Below are 26739 nucleotides of genomic sequence, written 5' to 3'. Positions count from 1 at the left end.
GCTGAGAGACTTCCATGATTAAGTCTAATGATATTTGGGGTCTGTACATCATCCCAGACCTTTTGTGTGTCAGGCATGCATTCTAGCCTGTTGTGCTACCTCTTCAGACTCTAAGCCTTATTTTCTGATTAAGAAATTAAAAAAAAATGAGTTATGGAGATAGCCTTGCACACATGGGGACTCAGGTTCAATCCCCGCACCACAAGGCTGAGCACTGAAAGAGCGGTAACTAGGCACTCTGGGAAGGGCCCCAAAATTAATGAAAAAACACTATTTTAAAAGTTTTCATATAGTTCTCTTGAAGCTCGAAGTTTTAAAAATCCTAATAGTGACGGTAAGTCATTTAAATTCCCTTTCAATTGTTTTCAAGTTTCAGTAGTCTTTGGAGACATTTCATCCAATTAGTTAAATCACCCAGAAACATAACCAGTAAGTGTGACAACCGATTAACAATTGAGGAAAAAAAGAGAACTTTGTGTTTTTATTTTTGGGCCATACCCAGCTGCAATACTCAAGGCTTACTCCTGGCTCTGCACTCAAGAATCACTGCTAGCAGAACTCAAGGGATCATATGAGGTGCTGAAGATGAAATCTGGATCAGCTATATTCAAGGTAAGTGCCCTAACCAGATGTACCACTGCTCTGGACCAAATTTTCAAAACACCAATGATTTATTGCAATTATCTCTAACATTGTGATACTATAATGCCAAAAATATTCCCATTTACTATTTCACATTCAAAATAATACTTTAAAGGAGATTCACTTGTTATATTTTAGATGTGAGAAGACTGAAGCTGAAAAAGGTTAAGTAACTTGTTTAAAGTCCTTGAACTATTTAGAGGCAGAGTTGGGATTTAGCTAGGTCTTTCTAGTCCAAAAGGTTACAAGTTTATTTGTTTTGTCATAATTCGGTAGATAAAATTTTTTAAAGATCTAGGTGGAAGAGATTGGGGATAAGAAGTGAAAAGCAGAAATACAGCCAGACATTTGTTTCGTATCCAAAATAATGAAATAAATAGTACAAATGATAGAAAATAAGTCATATTTTTAGCAGTATAAAACAAATGTTACAAGTTGAAGATAAAAATAATGTGCTTGCTTCTGACATTACAAATCTATGTAGATCATTTGTGTGAAACACAATCTTACTTTTATAAATATTAAAAATATGAAACATAAATTTCATCAAATAATTTTGAAAGGCTGCTTTAATTGGACTTTGCATTCAAAGAATGTATTAAACTGAAATCATGCAATTTAAGATTAGCTGTGCCATGCAGTTCATGTATAGGGACTACAATGCAAAGCCAGGGACTACAATGTTGCCAGAGCTAAAATAACAACCTTGCCTGAATTTTATGTCTTATTAGTAACTCAGATAAGTAGATGTTAGTGACTAATCATAACCACTTAGCTAGTGATGTTTGTGTCAATTTGGCGCTATTTATAAAATGATGAAGAGCAATAATTGTTTTTCAGGTAGTTATATTGAGCTTATAGTAGATATATTACCAACATTAGTAAGGTAATAATTACTAGGTAAATATTTCCCTTTTATAAGTACATTGTGCTTGCTTTTAAAAGGTTCTAGTATATTGCTTAATACCACTGGCTCCATTATTGAGGCATTACTTCCAGGAACATCATAAATGTTTCATATGAAATTAAGACGAAAGCTATTTTTTCCATTATATCCAAAGTAATGTGTTCTATTCTAAACTCATCACCTTTCCCACTCCTCACCAAATGTGATCAGCTTTCTGAGTTATTTTCTTCTTTTGCCTTCTCCAAAATATTCAGCCAACATTATGACTAAAATGCAAATTTCAACTATTCTACTCAATGAGAAGGATACCTTACTCATTATTACATAACAATGGCATTATTAATTAAAAACCATAAATTCAGTTATATTTGCAAAAAGAAATTTTAAGCTTTTTAATCTTTTGTTATCTTGTTTTGTTCCAGTTTGCATATATTCCTTAAGAAATTAAGACGGTGTAGCGATCACACAATCACGACCATTCTGTTGTTCGTTGATTGCCTCGAGCATGCCCCAGAAACGTCTCCTTCGTCCTAGCCCAGAGAATTTTTTTAAAAGTGCCATATTCAAGGCTCTTTCAGGGTTAGAGGAATGATTGTTACTGGTATTTGACATATTGGGTACACCACGGGGAGTTTGCCAGACTTTGCCATGTGGGCAGATTACATTCAGTAGCCTGCCAGTTTGTCCAAAGTAAGAATGAGATAATAAGATGTTGCGTGGCCATGAATGCAGCCACGCATTTCCGGGAGCTGGGTTTTATAGTCTCTGGGTTTTGGCCATTGATGAGATTACACGGCACCAGGGGGCCAGTTGGTGGGTGTGACCCCTGCCTACTGGAATATGTAGGATCTGGGTGGAGGATGCTCAGCCCCAATCTGAGCAGGCTTGGAGATCTCAGCACCGGGACCCGAATGCCTTTGTTCCTCTGCCGGTACCTTCATGCATGTGGAGAGTGGTCTCAGCATGGTGGTGGCTGGTTCTGAAGGTCTTCGACTGCCGGAGCCCAGGTCGGAGGTGGGGGGTGGAAGGAAACTCAACCCGCTCCCCTCCAAGGGGCCCTGGCAAGGACAGCCAGGCATGGGGGCAGGAGACTCTGCACTGTTCTCTTCTGGTAGCTGGGTTTTATAGTCTCTGGGTAGTGGCCGTTGATGGGATTACACGGCACCAGGGGGCCAGTTGGTGGGTGTGACCCCTGCCTATTGGAATGTGGAGGGTCTGGGTGGAGGATGCTCAGCCCCGATCCGAGCAGGCTTGGAGATCTCAGCCCCAGGACCTGCATGCCTTTGTTCCTCTGCCGGTACCTTCATGCATGTGTAGCAAAGCATCCTATATCAATTTGTTTTATTCCAAAGTTTCAAGTTTTGTTCATATCTATTTTATCATAAGAAATTTGATACAAAAGCTTACAGAATTTTCACTGAAGAGATTTATAGGCTCTAAAACCAATGAGGTCAAATCCAAATTGTAGCTGCTGAACAGAAATAAAAAAGGAAGAAAAATCTTGATGGAAACAGGTTGGAAAATTTCTAAAAAAAAAATATCTAAAAAATGCCTAAGAAAAAAAAATGTCAAACCAACAAATAAAAAGAAGAACTAATACTTGCAAATGAGTTTATTTCTGTATAAAGTATAAGCAGTATACGAATTATGATAAACATGTTAATAAATATCCAGATATCAGAAATACATACAACATAATCCTATATGATTCAGTCAAAACATAATAAAACAGGTAGAATGTTAAAATATGTTGCTATATATAAAAATGTTTGAAAACAATTCACCAGGACCAGGGAAAGTTGTTTCTATTGTTTCCTTGTTTAAAATGTTATGAAAAGGAGTTTTAAGGTACAAGGTACACACTAAAGTGATTATTCTTGCTATCATCAAATTCTACTTACATAGAAACCTTTAATGCAAACTAATCAAATGTAATTTTAGGTTAAGTTGCATAATGAACTGATTTTAATTTTTTACTGCAGATTACTAGCTATCCCCTAATTGATTATTGCTTAGAAAATAGATTGTCTTAGGTGAAATACTAGTAATGTTTATTTCAAAATTCGGAGGAAATGAAAAGATATATTTCCCTCTTTATCTAGGTCCATACATAAAAGGAAAGTGAAGAGCCATTCAGTAGAATAAATCTGCTATTTGATGGTATTGAATTAATTTTGGTGGGCCTTATAGAAGGGGGTTATTGGGACTGCACTTGGCACTGCTTAGTAGCTACTCTTGGCTCTGTGCTATGGGGATCTCTCCTAGAGCTTCTCAGGGGACAAGGTATTGTCAAATATCAAATATTGGTTTCCAAAAGGATGTGCTCAACCTGAATAAAACTTTGAAACCCTGTATGTTCTAAAAAATTTCCAAATTAATTATATATACAGTTTTGCACCATCACATTTTATTGGCCTCTTAAAACCATATTTAAATACCTTAAAGATAGCACAATAATAAAAATGGTCATTAGACTAAACCTATAAGAAGTCCCCAAATCATCATTATACCTTTTATGTATTTGAGGTAACTGTTTGCCTGGACTGCTAAACTCAGAGTATATCTATGCGCAAATAATGAAAAAAAAAACCCTGAAACCATCTACATCTAAAATTTATCCTTGCTGAGATGACTCTAAGAATTTTATTCATCCTGTGTGCTATGCTATAATTGGCACTTGCTAATACTCTTGCAGGTATTTAACATAAAAATTAGCAGTGATACAATGGAGCATATTCATCAGCATTTCTAGATACCTGTATAACTGTGAGTACAAGGATACATCTTGTGAAATAATTAGATTAATTTTAATTAGACTTTACTTTTATCCTCCCAGAATAAGAGTTCCTCCCAGGTTCTCAAAATCCTCTTCTGTAGCCCTTCCTAAGTTTGGTGAGGCACTTTGGCATGAAAACTATGACTAGCCATAGTGGGGAGGACAAATAATTCTCAGGATCCAACCCTGAATTCTATGCTTGCCACATATGTACTTACTTTATTTTTTAGTGTTATCTCCCAGGCTTTCCAGATTCTATTACAGAGAGTTGGCTCTTTGTAAAAAGAACTCAAATCTGGTACAAAAGGAAGGATCTCATCACCTAATTTTTCTTCTTCCAACTCACATCAAAATTTATTTACTCTATAATCTATTTCTTTAGAGCATTTCTAGGTGACAGAAAATCAACAACCAGTACCATAAAGAAAGAGTGCTACTATATATCAGTGACTTGTTACTGATCCTGCCACAGAGATTTCCAGTTGGCGAAGTCAATGTTGATTTCCTGGAGGGATGGATATTTGATTGGAAGCCACAAGAATAAGACTGCTGTCTATAGGGGCAGGAGGAGTACAGTATAGGTACAAATCAATTACAGTCTAGTCTACTACAATTCAAATATCAACTGTTAGCCTTAAAACCAATGTTGTAAGGGTGTAGGTGTTGGAGAGATAGTACAGTGAGTAAGACGCTTGCATATCATGTGACCAATCCCAGTTCTGTGCATGGTACTACATGGTTCTCTGAGCACTGTCAGGAGTTATTCTCCTGAGTGAAGACCCAGAAGTAAGCCCTGAGCACTTCAGAATGTGGGTCAACAACCAAACAACTTGTTTTAATAAATGTACATAGATACTCAAATTTATGAATAAATTATAAGGTCATTTGTTACATATAAGGTTATGTATTAAACTTAAAATGAAACAGTAGCACTGTAGCACTGTCCTCCCATTGTTCATCTATTTGCTCAAGCAGGCACCGTAACTTGTCCATTGTTATATTTTTTGTTACTCTTTTTGGGATATCAAATACACACTGGGGAGCTTGCCAGGCTCTGCCATGCGGGAAAGTGAAATAGTAGGTGGAATTAATTTTCTGTTTGATTGTGTGATAATTTTTTCTTATTTGCTGAAACTTTAGTATTAATAAGTCTGAAGTCCTATAATCTAATAAATTATCAAAGAAAAGAAAAATGTATACAATTGGCTATCTAAGATAAATTCACAGTGAAATAAAAAGAAGCATATCTGAGACAGAGCAAATAAATATGCTTTTAAGAAATAAAGATGTCACTTCGACTATACATTTTTGCCTCTCTGGGATATATTCCCAGGAGTGGTATTGCTGGGTCAAATGGGAGCTCAATTTCTAATTTTTTGAGAATCGTCCATACTGTTTTCCAGAAGGGCTGAACCAGTGGACATTCCCACCAACAGTGAAGGAGTGTCCCTTTCTCGCCACATCCACGCCAGCATCGGTTGCTTTTGTTCTTTTGAATGTGGGCCAGTCTCTGAGGTGTGAGATGGTATCTCATTGTGGTTTTGATCTGCATCTCCCTGATGATTAATGATGTAGAGCATTTTCTCATGTGCTTTTTTGCCATTCGGATTTCTTCTTTGAGAAAGTTTCTGTTCATTTCATTGCCCCATTTTTGGATGGGGTTGGATGTTTTCTTCTTGTGGAGTTTAACCAGTATTTTGTATATCCTGGATATCAACCCCTTGTCAGATGTGTATTCGGTGAATATCCTTTCCCATTCTGTAGACTGTCTTTGTATTTTGGTCACTGTTTCTTTGGAGGTGCAGAAGCTTCTTAGTTTAAGATAGTCCCATTTATCTATCTCTGTTTTCACTTGCTCGGCCAGTGGCGTGGCATCTTTGAAGATACCATTAGCTTCAGTGTCATGGAGGGTTTTGCCAACTTTATCTTCAATGTACCTTATGGTTTCTGGTCTGATGTTGAGGTCTTTAATCCATTTTGATCTTACTTTTGTACATGGTGTTAGGCAGAGTTCTGAGCCTATTTTTTTGCATGTAGCCGTCCAGTGATGCCAACACAATTTATTAAAGAGGCTTTCCTTACTCCACTTCACATTACTTGCACCTTTATCAAAGATTAGATGAGCATATGATTGAGGAGAGATGTCAGTGTATTCAACCCTGTTCCATTGGTCTGCAGTTCTGCCTTTGTTCCAGTACCATGCTGTTTTAATTATTACTGCTTTGTAGTACAGTTTGAAGTCCTCTTTACAATAGCCAGAAACTGGAAGAAACCTGAATGCCCAAGAACAGATGACTGGTTAAAGAAACTTTGGTACATCTACACAATGGAGTACTATGTAGCTCTTAGAAAAGATGAAGTCATGAAATTTACATACAAGTGGTACAATATGGAAAGTATCATGCTAAGCGAAATGAGTCAGAAAGAGAGGGATAGACATAGAAAGATTGCATTCATCTGGGGGATATAAAGTAACAAAGTATGAGATTAATACCCAAGAATAGCTGAGATCAGCACCAGGAGGATTACTCCATAACTTAGAGGCCAGCTGGGTATCCTAGAGGAAAGGGCTGTTCAGATAGAGAAGGGAGCACCAAATAAAGGATGTTTGGAGGATCCTCCCAGGAGGGGAGATGCATGTAGAAAGTAGACTATGGACTGAACATGTTTGCCACTCAATGCCTCTTTTGCAGACCACAACACCCAAAACGAGAGAGAGAACACAGGGGATTGCCCTGCCACAGAGACAGGGGGGATGGGGGGATGGGGGTGGGAGGGATATTATCCATCGTGGTGGAAAATGGGCACTGGTGGAGGGATGGGTATCTGATCATTGTATAATTGAAACCAAAGCACAAAAAATTGTAAATCTACAACTTTAAAAAAAATAAAATAAAATAAAGGGGAAAAAAAAGAAATAAAGAGCCTACTTAAAATTACTTTCATGAAGAAGACGAAATAAAATAGCAGAGGTGTAGTGTACATTGAAATAAACAAAAATTTTATTAGTGTAATAAAAAGTACACTGACATTTGATAAGCAACACAAGTTTAGATTTCACACTATCATTTACCAGTCAGTTTTACCTTGAGCATCTCACCTATCATGAACATATTCATCCCACAGAGTTGTGAAATTGATATATTACAAGTGAAATATATATAATGCAAACTGTAAAGCTACCAAAAATAAGGCACATTACAATTAAACTCTCAGAATATGTCTTTCTGTTTATCTGATTATTTAAGTCGTTTAAGTTATAGCTAGAGAGCTGGAGGTATTCTGTATCTTTTATTCTGTAAATGTTCTTAAAATATATATTTAATATTTTCTTATACTTTAACCATGCATATAAACATGACAATGGGAGTTAGCTTGACTTCCGACAATGGCTTGAAATATATAAAACTGAACAATGAAAATATCTTTGGTCATCTCCAAGATCTTAAGCAAAATTTTTGCCTTAATTGTCACTGTCACTGTCACTGTCCTCCATTTGTTCATCAAATTGTCTAAGTAATGCAATAATTCTGGGCTCTCATCAAGTAAAATCACGTGTGGTAGAATGCAAAACTAACCAGTTTAGCTCAATCAGACATAGCATTTTATCTTAATAAAATGTGATGGTTAGTGGGTCTCTGGCTTTATTTCTCAAAAACCTTTCACTCACTGGAGACAACTAGACAGTGCTGGGGATCCATGAAGGGAGAGTAAATTTATGAAGGGAGTGTAATCCTTAGAGTGCTTTGAAAATCAAAACCAGCCTGAGTCTTTCCTGTCTGATCTTACATCTTCTCACATATTGAAAAGTTATTTGTACTGGAAGGTACCTACGGTAAATGTGCAAATTTCTGGTATTCTCTTTTGTAAGCCTTATAAGCAAATTCTCTTCCAAAAATAGAAAAAAATAATAAAGCAATACAGTTAACTACAATTTAATACAACTATTTTTTCCTTTTTTAATGTCCACTTCTCTCTCAATTAAATTCAGCTTTAATACAATTATTTAGCCACCTGTTTGATAAAAGATTCATAGACTATGGAGAAAATGAATCACTTGAAAAGAGAAACTGAAAGGAAATTCAGGTTATGAGAAAATATATGAGCTGTGCATGAGAAAAGTTCATGAACCTTATAGCAAATTAAAAGCTTTATAGGAAATCAGAGGGTACAAATACTCAATAAAAAATTATAAAATGTAAAGTTGCACTAGTCAATTACCCATTATATGATTAAGTCTGTTTAAAAGTCTTTCACAAAACAAGGGTAGAGAGTGAACAAAGCTTTAATACTTATTTGCCTTCCTCATGAAAGTAATTTTAAGCATGCTCCTCACTACATATTATTGCTAACACACATCATATTTCTCACTTGATTCCAGCAACACATCAGTTATTAGGAATTGCCATGATCTGATATTCATGGAGTTAGGAAAAAAAAAGACTCAGAGAGTTACTGCCATGACATGATTTGGTGCTAGGTCATGTCACATCCATTGGTTCAAAACTCAGGACACTTGGCTGACACTACAGGTAAAAAAAAGAAAAGAAAAGAAACCTTGCTTCAAAGTATTCCCAAGGAAAATCAGTTAGGAAGCTGCTGTGGGATTTAGAATAAAGTAATGTATCCTAAACTGTACAACAAAATATAGGATAATAAAATTTTCGAGACACTTGACCAATAATAAACTCAACAGACATGACAAGACATGACATTGATAGATTGAGGGCAGAGAAAGAAGAGTCAGACATAATTCTAAAGTTGTGCAAGTCAGCAATTAAAAAAGGGAGGAAACCACTAATAGTAGTTTTGTGGTCAAGAGAGAAAAATGTAGGAAATGTGGCTCCAGTGGTCGAGTTTAGGCCTTGCATAGAGCATAGGCTTTAACCCTGCATTGGATTCCAGGAAATCCATCCTCTGAACAGCACCTCTTGTGGCCCTGAGGAGCACCAAGCACTGCCAGTATGAGCACTATCAGGCTGACCACCATCAAGGATGGTCCCCACAATAGAAAGAGTAAATACTTATAGACTGTATTATACATTTTAGTTAGATGTAGACTTTTTTTCAGATGATGGGAGAAAGTATTTGTCTTTTATTCAAGAACTACGTTAACAAGTATTAGGAACCTATACAAATGAGAATATAGTTTTAAAGGAGTTAATATTCAAATTAACTTACTTTTAAAAATACCCTCTGACTTGAAAGGACAATTCTGGCCATTTGAACCATGCTGTAATTTCAATGCTTTTATTCATGATACTTTCAAATAATATTATGAGGTTTGAAATATATAGGCTAGAAAGAATCTGCTCTCTTCTGGCTACGCCTCAACTGCCTTCACACCCAACCTCCAGTATGCCAAAAGGCCTAGATCTACATCTCCTGAACTGCGTAACCAAATAAACAGTGACGTAATAACCCCTCACCAAATTTAATACTGCTCAGTTATACTTCCTGCCACTGAATGAAGACCAACAGGAAAGGAAAAGAGAAATTCCCGACCTAATGCCTTAGAGACTTCCAGGGGAGCAAACTGCAAAGATTCACCTCAGAACAGTGCGGCGGCGGCCCTCCTGTTGTTCGTCAATTTGCTCGAGCGGGCCCAGTAATGTCTCCATTGGAGATTTTGTTGTTACTGTGTCTGGCATATCGAATACGTCACGGGGAGCTTGCCAGGCTCTGCCCTGCGGGCGAGATACTCTCGGTAGCTTGCCGGGCTCTCCGAGAGGGGCAGACAGTGGTAACAGCAAAATCAATGGGAAGTAGAAGTCTTACTAAGTTCAAGGAATGAAAATAATAATAAAACAACAATAACAAAAACAATAACAAAACAAAAACAATAATGTACTGTTTTCAGTAGGCTCAACTAGCACCAAAAGCTCTGAAAAGTCACTGAGAATGACTTTAGTGACACCATTGAAATGATATATAATGAGTTCATAAAAAAGGAGGCTCAAAGGTAGTCAGCAAAATGAAAGAAATTATGTCAACCTAAGTGAAAATTTACAAATAGAAATTGTGTAAGATTGGGGCCAGAGTGATAGATAGTACAGCAGGTAGGGCGTTTTCCTTGCATGAGGCCAACCTGGGTTCGATCTTTGGCATCCCATATGGTCCCCTGAGCAACACCAGGAGTGATTCCTGAGTAAAAAGCCAGGAGTAACACCTGAGCATTGCTGGGTGTGACCCAAAAAGCCAAGAAAGAAAAAGAAAGAGAAAGGAAGGAAGGAAGGAAGGAAGGAAGGAAGGAAGGAAGGAAGGAAGGAAGGAAGGGAAAGAAAGAAAGAAAGAAAGAAAGAAAGAAAGAAAGAAAGAAAGAAAGAAAGAAAGAAAGGAAGGAAGAAAGGAAGAAAGAAGAAAGAAAGAAGGGGGAGGGGGGAGAGAGTATGGTAGGTAATGTCTAAAAAAAACTTTTTTTTAACTAAAAAACAAAAAAGATCCTCAATAGGAGCTCAGAGCAGCAGAATAACAGCAGCTGAGGAAAAGATCAAGAAATGCCAATATGAGATGAAGGCAGCCTCCAGAAAACAAAAAAAAAATTAGAAAAAAAATCATAAAAGAAATGAGCAGCATACCAGAGAGCTGCAAGATGAGTTCGGAGGAATAGTCTAAGAATCACAGGAGTCCTTGAAGAACATGAGGTGAATATGATGAGGGACCAGTAGTTATAGAAATCATAGATAAGAATTTCCCCGAGTTGAGGAGTAGAGGGAACCAAATAGAAAAGGTTCAAAGGTTCTACATAAAAATAGACTCAAATAGGAGAACTGTAAGATACCCTGAGCTCAGAATGACCAAACATAAAGACGGATACAGAATATTGAAAAAGTAAGATCAAAAAAAGACTTGGAAATTAATCAGCTTATATTGATAACAGTGTGCCAAAGAGAAAATCAGGAATCAAAAGATTCCTAGAATTGAGTTTAAGATATAAAATAGTGGGTAAGACACTTGCTTTGCAAGTGGCCCACCTGAGTTTCCCCTGTACTCCATACGGTCCCCCAAGCACTATCAGGAGTTATTGCTGAGTGCTGAGCCATCAGTAAGCCTGAGTACCACTAGGTGTGAGTTAAGAACCATAACAAAACAAAACAAAAATTCATGAAATGAAACAAGAATGAAGAAAAAATTTACTAGAACATAAAGAATACAGAAAAAGTGATGTTGAAGTAAATTTATAGGAATACAAGCATTCATTAAGAAGCATAAAAAGAGGCCAAGAAAGTAATCAAATAGTGCAGCTTAAGGAAAAGACCAACCAAGGGGAACCAATACAGAAGTAAGGAAATAATAGAACAAAGCAAATGCCAATCAAATTAAAACAAACAGCAGACAAAAATTAGTCCAAAAATCAATGAAACCAGCTAGCTCTTTGAAAGAATGAACAAGATTGGCAAACCATTAGCAAGATTCGAATCACAAATCACGACCATCCTGTTATTCGTCGATTGCCTCGAGCAGGCCCCAGTAATGTCTCCTTCATCCTATCCCTGAGATTATATTCAAGGCTCTTTAGGAGAATGAGACCCATCATTGTTACTGGTATTTGGCATATTGGGTACACCACGGGGAGTTTGCCAGACTCTGCCGTGTGGGCAGGATACATTCAGTAGATTCAGTAAGGGAAAAAAGCGAAGATTCTAATAAACCAAATCAAAAATAAAAGGTTGCTAAATAGATATCATTGCAATTCAAAAGATCATTAGGAACTACTATGAAAATATTTGTTCCACAAATTTAGAAACATGAAAGAGACTAATAAATTTTAGAACTTTCATACATTTAAATTTTGAATCAAAAGTAAATGGAGTACCTGAGCAGACCAAAAAACATCAAGAAAATTAAAATTGTAACAAAATATTTTCCCAAAAGCAAAAGTACACGCGCAGAAGGATGTACTAGAGATCTTCCAAAAATTTAAAGATAATGTATTTCCAATCCTTTTCATATTCTTAGAGAAAGTCAAAGAAACAGGAATCTCCCCCAAAAAATCCTGAGTCAGACATTACCCATATGACAAGACAGACAAATTCAATACATGGGCCCGTATCCCTGATAACTACATATACAAAGATTCTAAGCGAAATATTTGTAAACCAAAGCCTACCATACATTAAAACCAAAGCCAACAATACATACACCATGACCAAACATGACCAAATAGTGTTTATCCCAGAAATGGAATGATGGTTTAAAATACACAAATTAATCAATATAACACACTATTTCAATATAAGGTAAAGGTAAAGGCCCTCCCGTTGTTCATCGATTTGCTCGAGCGGGCCCAGTAATGTCTCCATTGGAGACTTTGTTGTTACTGTGTTTGGCATATCGAATACGTCACGGGTAGCTTGCCAGGCCCTGCCGTGTGGGCGAGATACACTCAGTAGCTTGCCAGGATCTCCGAGAGGGGCGGAGGAATCAAACTCGGGTCGGCCATGTTGGCTGCGTGCAAGGCAAACACCCTACTGCTGTACTATAGCTCCAGCCCAAACTATATTATTTAATTAGAACAGTCTCGGTCACGGTCCTCCCTTTGTTCATCAATTTGCTCGAGTGGGCCCTGTAACATCTCCATCGTGAGACTTCTTGTTACTGTGTTTGGCATATCAAATACGTCACAGGGAGCTTGCCAGGCTCTGCCGTGTGGGCAAGATACTCTCGGTAGCTTGCCAGGCTCTCCGAGAGGGGCGGAGGAATCGAACTCGGGTCAGCCATGTTGGCTGCGTGCAAGGCAAATGCCCTACCGCTGTGCTATCGCTCTAGCCCATTTCAAGAAAAGTAAAAATCATGTGATCATACCAGGGAATGCAGAAAGACTATTTAATAATATCCAACACCCATTCATGATAAAAACTGTCAGTAAAATGGGGATGGAAGGAACTTTCTAATGTAAAGTCATTTCCCATGAACCCACTGCTAATTTCATACTTAACAGAGAAAAACTGATATTTCCTCTACTATCAGGTACACAATTCAATACAATATTCAAAACCCTCATCATAACAGACAGAAAAGAAAAAGATAGTAGAATTCAAATTATCACCATTTGCTGATAGCATTACTCTTTACTTAGAACTCTACTCTAAGATATAGTCCTAAATATTAAACTTCAGGGTTATAACAACTGTGCAGAAGGTAGTCCTCCCCGCCCCCCAACTCCCATGGGGACAGTGCAGAAAGAGCCAGAGAGGGGCACTGAGTCAGAGACAATGTTGGAGGTCTCTGTCACGGGCTGGGCCTGGAATCCTGTGGCCTTTGGCACTGGTTGCCCCCACCCCTGCTCTGTGATGTGTCCTATCTCCTGTCTAGCTACACGGGTCAGCTGCTTCCCATTCATGAGTCCTGATATTCACCCCCACTTCTGCTCACTCCCTTTGGGATGGCTTCTAGGGGCAGAGTGCCATGGTTCAGTTGGGAAGAACAAGGAGAGTTTCGCCTACAGACAGCTGGGAGGGGCGGGCCCGCAGAAGATGACGTGGGTCCTGATACCTGACATTTGAGGGGGCGTTACTGTGTCTGAGCATCTGTTTTGTTGTACTGCTAAACCAGTAATCCCATCCCCTGGGTGAAGCTCAAGCTGAAGCATGAGAAAGGAAGAGGAAGTAGGACAGTGGGGAGGCGGGGAGCAGGGAGCATGCCTCACAAAGGCCCTCTCTTCCCCAGAGGAACCATGATGGGTTTTGTTTTTGAGCAGAGAACCAATTCAACAAAAGAGTGTGAAGACTCTAAAAAGAATTATAAATCACTGCAAAAATAAATAAAACAGCAAAGAAATGAAAACACATGTCCTATTCGTGGATTGGAGGCATTAATAGTGTCAAAATAATCCTACCCAAAGCACTATACAGATTCAATGCAGTTCCTATAAAAATAACCATCACATTTTTTAGCAACAGAGACAATTCTGCAGAAGTTTATGTGGACTAATAGAATCTTCAAGTAGCTAAAATAATCCTAGAGGGAGAAATAATTTCCTTTTTCCACCTTTAAATTATATCATAGTAATCAAAATAGTGTGGTACTGATAAAAGGACAGTCTTTCAGACCAATGAAATATAATTGAGAGTCTAGAAACAAATTCTCGGGTATATGGTCAGGTAATCTTTTACAAAGGAGTTAAGAGTATAAGTTAAAACAAACTAAATAAATAAATAAAAGCCTTTTCAACAAATTGTTCTGGGAAAACTGGTCAGTTATGTCTTAAAAATTAACTCAGACCCCTATCTCACACAGTGCACAACTGTGTGAGATAGAGGTCTGAGTTAAATTGGAGATGGATTAAAGACCTCAATATCAGACTTGAAATTATAAACAATGTCAAGAAAAAATATAGTCAGACACTTCATGGCTTGAATCTAGACAAATCTTTAATGATTCCATACCAAAGACTAGGAAATTGCAAGCAAAATGGACAAACTATATCAAGTTAAGAAGCTTCTGCACTGGAAAAAATTATATATTTATATATATAATTATATATATATGATATATATATAACTAGGATGAAGAGGCAACCACAGATTAGGAGGAAATATTGACCCTGCACTCATTCTACAATGGTCCAAATTACAAAATATATAAAGCACTTATAAAACCTAAATCTAAAAAATCACCCTTATCAAAAAATGGGAAGAGGAGATAAACAGATGAACAAAAATTCAAAATATATAGAGAGCAAATTGATATAAGAAAAATATTCTCTTCATCACTTAGCATCAATTAAATGCAAATTAAAACAATAATGAGATATTGCCTCATATGATTGAGACTGCCATAATTCACAAAGAACAAAAAAAACAGTGATGGCAGGGAAGTGGGGGGAAACGGGACCCTTATCCACTGTTTTTAGAAAAGTTGACTTGTTCAGCCACTTTGGAGGACAGTGTAAACACTTCTCAAAAATCAAAACAAAAACAAAAACAAAAACCCTACGAATTGGACTTCCATATGATCCAGAAACCCATTTATGGCAGCTATCCCAAGGTCCCAAGAGCTCTAGTCAGAAAAGATATTTGCTCTCTCATGTTCACTGCAGAAACATTATTCACAGTAACTAAAATCTGTAAAAAGTCCAAGTGCTCAAGAACAGATGACAGGGATGAAGAAACTATGACACATACATACAAGGAGATAGCACTTGCCCATAAGAAAAAATGAAATTATGTAATTTTTCCATTGCACACATAGAAATTCAGGGTATCATTTTGAGTAAAGTGAACCACAAGGGAGATATAGAATGATCGCTCTCATATGTGGGATGTAATGAAGCATACAAAAGGAATAACAAATGGTCAAAAGCTGCAGATTCTGAGAATTGGTCTCACTGTGGCAGGAAGATGAGAAGCAATTGAGTAGGGGGCGCTGAGTGGAGGGATGATGGTGGAGGGAAGCATACCCCCCTGGTGGAGGGTGTGGTGAAGGAGCATTGTATTCATGAGCCTATCAATCAAAATATTGTAAATCATAGTGACTAAAATAAAACTTACAAAAATAATAGTAAAATAAAAAATAAACTTGACATTTAAAATTTGAAGTATAGGCTGTTATTCAAATAAAAGCAGTTATTTTACTAAAGAAAATGTAGAGATATTTCAGAGTCTTATAATACTTAGAGATTTAAAGTTTTTTTTCCCAATGGTTACATTATATCAAAAGTTGACATTTCTAAAAACCAGAGCTTTATCTTTGGCTCATAGTTGTTCCAGCTGACTGGCTTTTTGGCTACACATACTAAATAGTGATTGGAAAATAAACCAATCAATTGTACAAAACTTGAGTCTCTAAAGCCCTCATATGTCACTTATCTTTAAATCATTCAGCATGGTTTGGCATTCAATACATCACAAAAATGCTAAAGGAAGAAGTAAGCTTTTCTGACAATTCCTTGAAAATTAATACCACTTAGTTATTGATCTTTCAAACTTAGACCTTCCTTTGTTTTTTAGTCATTAATACTGTCATTAAAATTAATGCTAAACAACCACAAAATAAATCACATTCACAAAATAAACTAAATAGATCACAAATAATCACAAAAGATATGGTAAACAATGAACAAGTACTGTGGAGCAGGCTGAATTACAACCACACTTCTAAAAAGAGGAAAAAACCTTAGAATTAAATAAAATTGTATAGGCTATGGACGAATTTCAATTTTCACTTGAATCAAAGACTTGATTTTAAGTCTCTGGATGGTAACAGGTATCTCTAGATCAGGGCTTGTTTGTGTCTGAGTTCTTCCTTATAAGTACCAAGAAATTCTTCAGTGTTATTCCTGGGAGTTCCTCTTTTGGTTCCCACAGCAATTTGACTGTATCTTTATTTTGTGAACTAGAGGGATCTCCTCTTTAACTTTGTTGAGCCTGCAAATATACCACCATTAGAAATTCCTGGAAGCCCTCTGTTTTGAACAATTCCACTTAAGGCTATCAATATTTGCAACCATCAAGCCTTTGCGAATTATAAATCCAGATCCTCAAATCACATTTATTCATCTAATTTAGTTTCGGCATATTAAAGAAAAAGCCTCATTTAGAAAACAATGTCACTAGCATCCTTCTTCATGGAGAAGGTCTGACTTCTTTCTTCAGTCTGGGGCAGAATAGCACTGTCAATTGGAAATCCCATTTCTTTCTACTGACTAGATTTACTCTAAAGACTGAAAGGAGATAATGTGATATTTAATCTATACGTCTCATATTATCTAACCTCTGAATTCTTTGCCATTTGAGAAAATGTACCCCAAGCCCATCTGTGTAATAAGAGTTTCACATTGTATTTCTGTTCTCACTTTCTAGATCTACAGCCAGCTCTGAAATCCTTCCAAACTCCTGGTACTTACCCAAATCTTCACTTAGCTCCAAACCTCTTACACTTCACTCATATTTAATAGGTATCAGGTCCATTATATTTAATGTAACTATATTTTAAATGGAAAAGAACACAAGCCACAAACTTCAATTTTCAGAAGTCCTGGTCTAGGCTGATATTTTACTGGAAGATTATGTCCAACTTAACTTTAAAGGTTTAGAGAAAAGAAAAACTTTAAAGGTTTAGAGAAAAGAAAAATTTGGATAGTTTGCTAAAACTCTTGTAGGAAATGGGAAATATTTACTCCAGAAAATAATAAAAAAGAATTCTTCTCGGTGCAGATATCCTCACTTTTTGGACATGCGCATTGTGCGATTTTGCTTTTACAGAAAATTTGCATTAGTACCTGTTTTCACTACCCAAAAGAAATTTTAAAAAAAATTTTATCATTGGCAGGAAAGGTTCTGATCTTTATGATAAAAGGAGAAAGTAAAAATTGCCTTCGTGTTTTTCACAGTAGCACCCATACCCACTGAGCAACAAGTAGGGCCAGTGGCACTGCCATGCTCCTGTTTAGTGATGTCTATGCATTGTTTTCATATCATTTCCATTTCTGCTCTACCTACATGTTAGTATTATTTTAGGGTTATGATATTTGATATGACTGCAGGCTAGTTGAGCGTAGAAGCTGGGAATGCTAAACATTTTTAAAATAAATTAATTGTAGTTGCTTCTTTAAGGGCTAGAGCAATAGCACAGCTGGTAGGGCCTTTGCCTTGCAAGTGGCCAACATGGCCAACCCGAGTTCGATTCCTCCGCCCCTCTCGGAGAGCCCGGCAAGCTACCGAGAGTATCTCGCCCACATGGCAAAGCCTGGCAAGCTCCCCGTGACGTATTTGATATGCCAAACACAGTAACAATTGTCACAATGGAGACCTTACTGAGCCCGCTCGAGCAAATCGATGAACAACGGGAGGACAGTGACAGCGACAGTGCTTCTTTAAATCATATCAGCTTAGGAAAGGTGTCATGGGACCCCTCTACTTTTGGGAAGTAGGGGGAAACCTGCATTTATAGAGGTGAATAAGTTAACATTTGATAAAGAGACCACATGGGAATTTACTTGCAAGTCAAATGGGACATTAATATGGTTTGGCACAAAAGTTGTAGTTTACAATCTCTAAAATGATCGGATCTGAGGCTGGAGCGATAGTTTAGCAGGTAGGAAGTTTGCCTTGCATGCAGCCAACCCTGGGTTCGATCCCCAGTATCCCAAATGGTCCCGCAAGGATCGTCAGGAGTAATTCCTGAGTGTGAAGCCAGGAGTAACCCCTCTACATCTCCAGGTGTGATCCAAAAAACTAAAAAAAATAAAATAAATAATTAAATGATCACATCTGGAATTGAAATGGTAATTATGAATTCTTCTGCAAGATACATGAACAGAGTGAGATTCAGGTACTTGGATTGATATGTATATATTTATATACATATGAACATATATATCAATTTATTATACATATAATAAAGTTGTGTGGTTAGATTATGTATTAAAATTCCTTTTGTAATTTTATATTTCTAATATGTCATCAAATATAGTGTTCTAATAATTTTGCTTAAAGACAAGTAATGTTTAAGTGAATCAATAATACAATTTAATAAATTGCAGTGTCATTGACATTTATTTCTATGGGAAATGAGTGCTCTGTGGTCACATCTCTGAATAGCACTACAAAAATCAAATCAGTTAACTGCAAATTATACATAGGGAACATTCATGGTGGAGAATGGGCACTGATGGAGGGATGGGTACTCGAACATTGTTTCACTGACATGCAATCATGAAAGTTTGTAAGTTTGTAACTGTATCTCATAGTGATCCATTAAAATAAATAAATAAATGTTAAAAATAAAAAAAGAATAAAATCACATAGCATATAATACAAAAATAAATAGCTCAGCTTCGGAGTCTCAGAAAATTTATCATATATAGGCCTTTAAAAAAATTTGAAGATGCAGAAGGAAAGCAGTTTGCTACAATGTCACTAACATCAGTAGTTCCCCCAAAACAAATTTTTAAAAGATGAATATCCCTGTTCCCACATTTCAGGTTTCCACTGTGTTTTTACTGCCATCTAAATCTTCAGTCATTGGTAGAAGCAAACATATCATTTCTGTCCTCTTCACCTCTTCACTCTCAACTATTTATTTTGGGGGGGGAGGTCACACCTGGCAATGCACAGGGGTTACTCCTGGCTCTTCACTCAGGAGTTACTCCTGGTGGTGCTCAGGGGACCATATGGGATGCTGGAAATCGAACCTGGGTTGGCCGCGTGCAAGGCAAACTCCCTACCCGCTGTGCTATCTCCCCAGCCCCTCAACTATTCTTTTAAGGTATGATATATTCAATTCAATTTATACCAGAGAGTGATATATTTGTAGCAAGTTATGCAATAAATTCCATATGGCCACTGCTTAGAACTCTAGGCCATTTGTTAGACAGGAACAAATGGAACAGTTGGTTGCCCCTAGAATTCACCAGTCATGACCTTCCTTATCACTGTGTTTGGACCAGCGTAGATGCACTAGCAAATAAGCAAACTGAATTTAAATGTTAAAAACACTGTACAGAATTTAAAGCAAAACTAAAATTTTATTTATAAAAAATAAAAAACCTATAACACTGCTTTTGAGGAAGAGATGAAACAATTACCTAGAAAAGATCTTGTGGTACTTAAAAGGACTTCAGTTTCTTTTATATGTTTTATTTTACTCGATATAGAGTATTCAGATAATATTTGAAACATAAATAGGACATCTTTTGTCCTATTTCCCATTTGTAAAATATAAACACAATGTAAAATATTTGTAAAATATAAACACAATGTATTTCTAAGTCTAAGATGAAACCATTCTTTAAAATACTATTTTCTGTTCACTATTTCTGTAAAAAAAAAAGTGTTATCTTAAAGTAAATGAAGTCAAATTCATTTAACAATAATAATAACAGGGCAATCTTATATGAATTAGAAATATTTGTTAATTATGTTTCTAAACTGAAAAAAAATTAAAATCCTTTGCTTCATTTATTGACAATAAAAAAGAATTTTCCGAAATTTGAATTTTAACAGTAGTGACAAGTGATTCCAAAAGTACTCAGTTGCTTTTTTGCATAATCTCAATAAATTGAAAATGTTTGTTCAATCTACAAGAAACAATCTTGTTTACTGTACAAAATTTAAAGCAAAACTAAAATTTTATTTATAAAAAATTAAAAACCTATAACACTGCTTTTGAGGAAGAGATGAAACAATTACCTAGAAAAGATCTTGTGGTACTTAAAAGGACTTTAGTTTCTTTTATATGTTTTATTTTACTAGATATAGAGTAAGTAAGTAAAGGCCCTCCCGTTGATCATCGATTTGCTCGAGCGGGCCCAGTAACGTCTCCATTGGAGACTTTGTTGTTACTGTGTGTGGCATATCGAATACTCTCGGTAGCTTGCCGGGCTCTCCGAGAGGGGCGGAGGAATCGAACTCGGGTTGGCCATGTTGGCCACTTGTAAGGCGAACGCCCTACCGCTGTGCTATCGCTCCAGCAGATATCGCTTCTCGGCCTTTTGGCTAAGATCAAGTGTAGTGTAGATATAGAGTATTCAGATAATATTTGAAACATAAAATATTATTGTATAAGGCAGAAATATTTGGTTCAGATGAGATTGTGAATATTCTTTCTTTCCCATTCAAGCTTAACTAAAATAGCATATGCAAGGTTTGTATTCCAGAACACATCAGCTAACATTTGTCACAAATTGCTGTTTTAAGATGTATTAACATTAATTCTTCCAATTTTGACAACAATCCTGTGAAGTAGGAAAGATGAAAACTGTAATTCATATTTTATAAATGAAAAAATGACAAAGCTTGGAGATTCTGACCCTTACCCAAGATTATGGCCAATAAATATCAGAATCAAGTACCAGTATTTGGGTTGGTTCGTATGTTATTTTTTTAGTGACTTGTTTTGTGTTCATAAGAATTTTCTTATTTCCCCAATAGTCACAATACTAGATCTTTGTGCAAACACTACATGAGCTCTGGGGGTTTTGTTGCAAATAATCCATCATTTATGCAAATGTCTCTGATTGCAGTATAAATTGTTACTAAATTTAACCAAAGGCACATCAGACCTGCATAACTATTTAAGCTCCCAAAACGGGAGTGAAGATGCAAGGAGATGACTTGACTAAAATGCAGTTTTTGTATCAAGTTCTATTCAATAATGATCGTGACCAGGGAGAAAGATGGAGTTAGAAAGGAAATAGCAAAATACTAGCTAATGACTAGAACATGAAGTAAGAAAAAAAGATTTCAATAGAAAAAAATAATTTGATTCAAAGGATTATCTGAATATTATTTCTAACCGAGAAAACTAAGAGGTTCAGATTTATTTAAAGCTTGGGTTTCTATTTAATAGAGTACTGAATGTCTAGTCACATATAGAGCTGTCTCTAAGTAATGAAGATTTTTGGGTTGACATGCTGCCAAGATGCACCACAACTAAAACAAGAATAAGAATTAAGTCTAAAATAAAATAATAGTTATCTGAGTTAAAATAAGAATTATCTGAATTTTCACCTCACACCATGCATCAAAAAGAGTAAGTGTTGGGGTGGATGCAGGGAGAAAGGGAACCTTGTTCACTGATGGTGTAAATGTCAACTAGCCCAGCCTTTCTGGAAAATAATATGGAAATTCCTCAAAACACTAAGAATTGAGCTCCCATTTGATCCAGCAATTCCATTCTTTGGAATATACCCCAAGCCCCCACCCCCAAAATAAAACAACAGAGAAAATATATTTGTACCACTATGTTCCTTGCATCTCTACACACAATAGCCAAAATCTGTAAATGTCCAAGAGTATAAAGAAACTATGGTACATATACACATTGGAATATTACTTGACCATGAAAAAGATAAAATTGATCAATTATCTGTTATGTGAAAAGTATCACGCTAAGCAAAGTCAGCCAGAGGGAGAGAGATTGATGCAGAATGATCAATCTCTCATATATGGGATATAAAGAAATAAAATGGTGGGGTAACATGCCCAAAGGCATTGGAAACAATGAACATGAGAAGTGGTATTCCGTAAGAAGCATGCCACTTGAGGGGCTGGGGATTGGAGTGGAAATATATGAGGGGGCGTTACTACACCAATAATGGAGGGAAGTATTAAACTGGGAGAAGGAGGGTGATTTCAAATGTAATAAAATATTATGTATGAAACCCTATTAGCAATAGTCCTGTAAACCACAGTGCTAAGAGTTATTTTTTAAAAAAATTTTTTCATAGAGTCAGACTTGGGGATGGGAAGGAAACAGTGAGGGCACTTGTAGAGGAAAGTGGACACTGGTGAAGGCATAGGTGTTGGAACATAGTATTCCTGAAACCAATTCATTACTTCGTAATTCACAGTGACTAAATTAAATTTTAAAAAGATATATCATCTGAGTTCTTTCTGTGGAATCTGTCATTTTCGTGAAGTACACTCAGCAAATATCACTTATTCATTGTCTTTAAGTATATAGTACATGCATCTTATTCAATCAAATGTCGGTAAATAAACATGTATAAATGAGATAAAAAATATTTGAAAATTATTTTGTAATGATAAAGAAATTTAGTGATAGATCATCAAATTCTGATTCATGATTTCAGCAAGAGTATATTTAATTTTCATTAGCTGAATAGTTCCCACAAGTGATGCTGGTGTGGGCCTTCTTTTCCTTATCTGTAAATAGCAAAGGCTCAGTCTCTGTCAGAGTTATGTATTTAAGCTCAATGCTCAATATTTCATTAGAATATTATATTCTATTATAATTAAATCTTATTATATATTAGAACTTAATACGTATTATTCTATGTGTTTCAATTTAGGAGCAATCTTTAATTCAAAGACTAGTTTACCCTGGCATTCTTAAAATGTATCATTTTATCTGATCTTCACTTATATATATATATTATGTTCCCACTATCAAACTCTTTTTGCCCATACTTATTGCTTTTACTTGCAGTCATCTCAGCAACAACTCTAGCTTGGTTACAAATTTATGTCATGACTTTTACTGTCTTTTATTTCTAGAAGCAGTAGTTAAATATCAGATTAAAATCATCCCTCTTGAATAAATAAATGTTTGTGCAGAGAAAATCATAGTCCTTTATCCGGAATAATAATGCAGCCTCTCTTTTTACAGGAAATTGAAAATAAAACCTCAACAAATGGATGCAACCATTCAGAATGACTCTCAAGTGGGCAGTGCTGAAAATTGATCTAGTTACTTGTCGATTGCATTATTCAGAGATGACATAAGCAGCAAAGCTAAAGTCAATACTGACTATTCTGGTGCATTGTCTACCCCATGACAACTTTTTATAAATTAAAAAAAATACTCTGAAAATATATAACTTTCTCCGGGCTGAAATTTGAGCTTCGATTCCTAATTAAACACCTTATACCAACCTCATTAATAGGCATAAAAACAGATTATGATAACACATATATATGGCAGCAAATACTAACAAAACATTTTGTAGCATATCATCATCAAAATGTCATTTTAGTTGAAAGCAGACTGTTGTCTGAGACACTTCCTTTATTCATTTTTGATTTGTTATGATCCACTTTAGGAAGTGCCTTGTTAGATTTTTGCTAGCTGAATTGAATTTAAATATGTTGACAATGATATACTCTCTACATTCTTCAAACAATTCTATTCTCCTCCATCAGTGTGAAATACATCATATTTCTTTACCTGGGGGGTTATGTTCATTGAGAATCACAAGTGATGCTGGTGTGGGTCTTCTTTTCCTTATCTGTAAATAACAAAGGCCCAGTCTCTGTCAGTGAGCATCAAACATAGCTCCATTTTACTTTCACGTTTCATCACTATCCTATGCTCATCTTTTCCTTAAAAACTGAAAGCATGTTTCTGAGGCACACATAGCTGGATTTCATTTGTTTTATTTTGAATCAGTAAAATTGTGAGATAGTGTTACTCTTCTGTGAGTGATAACAAAAAGCTACCTATCCACAGAAAAGAATGGTTCGACATACCAACTGATTCCACCGAAAATTTGTAAGTAAGGAAGTTATCATGATGACTTTATTTAGTTTTTATCATTTGAAAGAGTCTTTTTAATTATTCTCCTGAGAATCATTAGTAATATATTATTATATTATATCATAATATTAATGATTCTTTCAAGATGTGCCAGCCTTAATTCTAAACTGGGTAGTAGAAACATAAGAAACTAAAAATTATAGCAATACAAATTTAGTTTCACTAACTAACTTATTTTCTATCATAACATTAAGAACAAACCAACAAGTAAAGAAAGAACAAGGATTTTATGAAAAAAATGTAATTTTAAAACCTATAGTATCTGTGTTTCAGAATTTCCAAAGCATATTATGATTACAATCTCTAAAATGCTGTTTATTTCTTAAATATGAAGCTAAGTTTCCAAAAGAAATATAAGTAGAATAGAGGATAAAATTTCAAGTTTCAAGGTTGAAATCACAGTTCAAGTTTGAATTAATCTGGCCTGAGTTTCAGATGGTCTCTAATCTACCATCTCTTAGACAATTATGACTCTCAGATTCAATAATTATTCAAGCATTCTTAATAATTTGGTTGATGACCCCATAAATTTCTTTGGTTTTGCATTACAATTGTAGTTCTACCAAAAATGATCTCTTAAGTGTAATCCATGTATCAACCAAGAGTCTAAGTAAATTAGAATATGCAATGGATAGAGATGTAAACTAATTGAGAGAGAGAGAGAGAGAGAGAGAGAGAGAGAGGAAGGGACAGAAGTGACTATAATAGACGTAGGAAAAAGCCCATGAAGTAATAAAAAGCTTTTCTTAATCTCTGAAAAATATTTATAAATATATATAGACATACCATTCATATTTATCATTAATTACTTAGAACTATACTTACTGCTTTGGATACACAATGAAAAGTAATAAAACATTCAGACTACAATCTGAAATTATTCCAAGATTTGATGTTCTTATTATGAAATCGATTTTTTATTTTATAAATAATCAAAATAAAATGAAGCTTATTTAAGGATTATTTCAAGTTTCCCTAAATGTAAATCTGATATTATAAGCAAAAGCAAGCATTTTGATATACAAGTATGAATCACAAATAACATAACAATATTTTCATTACCAGTGCTAATTTTGTATCAAATGAAGTACTGTGTTTTAGACAATAGTTCCCCTAATGCAACTCATAAAAAATGCGTAGAAATAAAGCAACTTATACCTCACTTACATATCCTAGGAAGTCACAGTTAGGCAAATTCAAAGGATAAGGATGATTTCAATTAGTAATAAGCATCTATGTCTGAATTTCCTTAACACAGGAAAAATGTCATCCAATTCTGCTTACCTGTTCTGCTGCTTCGGGTGCAATCTGACTCTGGAATAGAGGTACAGCAAATTGTATCTTTTTGGGACTGTTGGGCTCCATGATAATGATAAGAATTAGTCTGAGATGTGCAAGTCTCAGGAAGACTAACCCCAAGTGGTGACGGGAATGTATTTCCTCAGCCACACTCCACCCAGCCACACAGAGTGCTTTGTAATAAATAGCTGTAATTCCAGAGCAAGCAAATGAAGATGCTGAGGTCTGAGTTCCCTTCTTCAACATCCACAGTGATGCCTGAATTGCCTGTTTCCCCACCAATCTCTTGGAACTTCTCAGCACAATAGAGAAAAGAACAATAAGCTAATTGTGTGCCTTTTTACTAATACACATGCCAAGTATTCACTCAGCAGCTAATTGAAAATGCAATGCTAGACTTGAAGGACCTACTGCCCTGGGATTTGAAAGAAAAGCTCTCTCCACTGTACATTACTAACCGACTGCTCAAAAGTGCAATGTAAGCTCCCTTCGAGTATTGCAGGGATGGTCCATTCATTATTGATGAACATAAAGCAGGAAGTTTTTAGAGTTGGGGGCAGGGTTGGAATATGGAGTCATTTCATTTCTTTCACAGCAACTTATAAGTGAGAAGACACCTTCGTTATTTCAACATACAGTCACCAAATAGATGAATGGCCATGGAACATAAACCACAACCAATAGCATGTTTATGTTGCAAAAATAATGGGTTTAGTAAGACTGATCATAGCAAGTGAAGCATACACAGCATATTGAGGACTGACTTCTTGATGAATGAGCTGAGCAGATCTTAGTACAAGTTCCATCTTTACTACTGAAAATCCCTCTGGTCTTAAGCAAACTAGAGTGTATGTCTAGGCCACCAAATATTCATCAGAACAATGAGGGGGTTGGACTCAATTACCTTTTATTCTGTTCCAAGGTTCTATAATTGTAGTTCACAGTTTTCATTAAGGAGAAAAGTAATGGACAGTTAAATTTAGCAAACAGCTTGGAAGTCATTGCTATTGCAGTGACCTCTATTTTATTTCCTGGAGAAGCTGGTTATATTCTCTGATTTGGAAGAATACAAAGTGACTAGAAAACATTAATGGAAGGCTAATGTTATCCAATA

The 26739-nt window shown here is 36.0% G+C and overlaps 1 protein-coding gene and 1 pseudogene across 2 annotated transcripts in view; one reads left to right on the top strand and one right to left on the bottom strand.

Annotated features, from left to right (window-relative positions):
• The window catches only part of PPP1R1C (protein phosphatase 1 regulatory inhibitor subunit 1C), a 156717-nt gene extending 130995 nt beyond the window's left edge, over positions 1-25722 (bottom strand). For both annotated transcript variants that reach the window (XM_056110211.1, XM_056110212.1), the window contains exons 1-2: positions 25611-25722; positions 23958-24018 (exon numbers count right to left, since the gene is read on the bottom strand). In XM_056110211.1, the coding sequence (XP_055966186.1) occupies positions 23958-24018; positions 25611-25691 (142 nt within the window). In that variant the 5' untranslated portion in view covers positions 25692-25722. The remainder of the gene's footprint in view (positions 1-23957; positions 24019-25610) is intronic.
• Positions 20745-20824, top strand: LOC130019856 (uncharacterized; annotated as a pseudogene).
• Positions 25723-26739: the final 1017 nt, after the last annotated feature.

Source organism: Sorex fumeus, unplaced genomic scaffold (assembly GCF_029834395.1).
Source record: "Sorex fumeus unplaced genomic scaffold, SorFum_2.1 ptg000009l, whole genome shotgun sequence".
Classification (NCBI taxonomy): Eukaryota; Metazoa; Chordata; class Mammalia; order Eulipotyphla; family Soricidae; genus Sorex; species Sorex fumeus.
The sequence above is the reverse complement of the archived record's forward strand: the minus strand, read 5'-3'. Positions and strand labels throughout refer to the sequence as shown.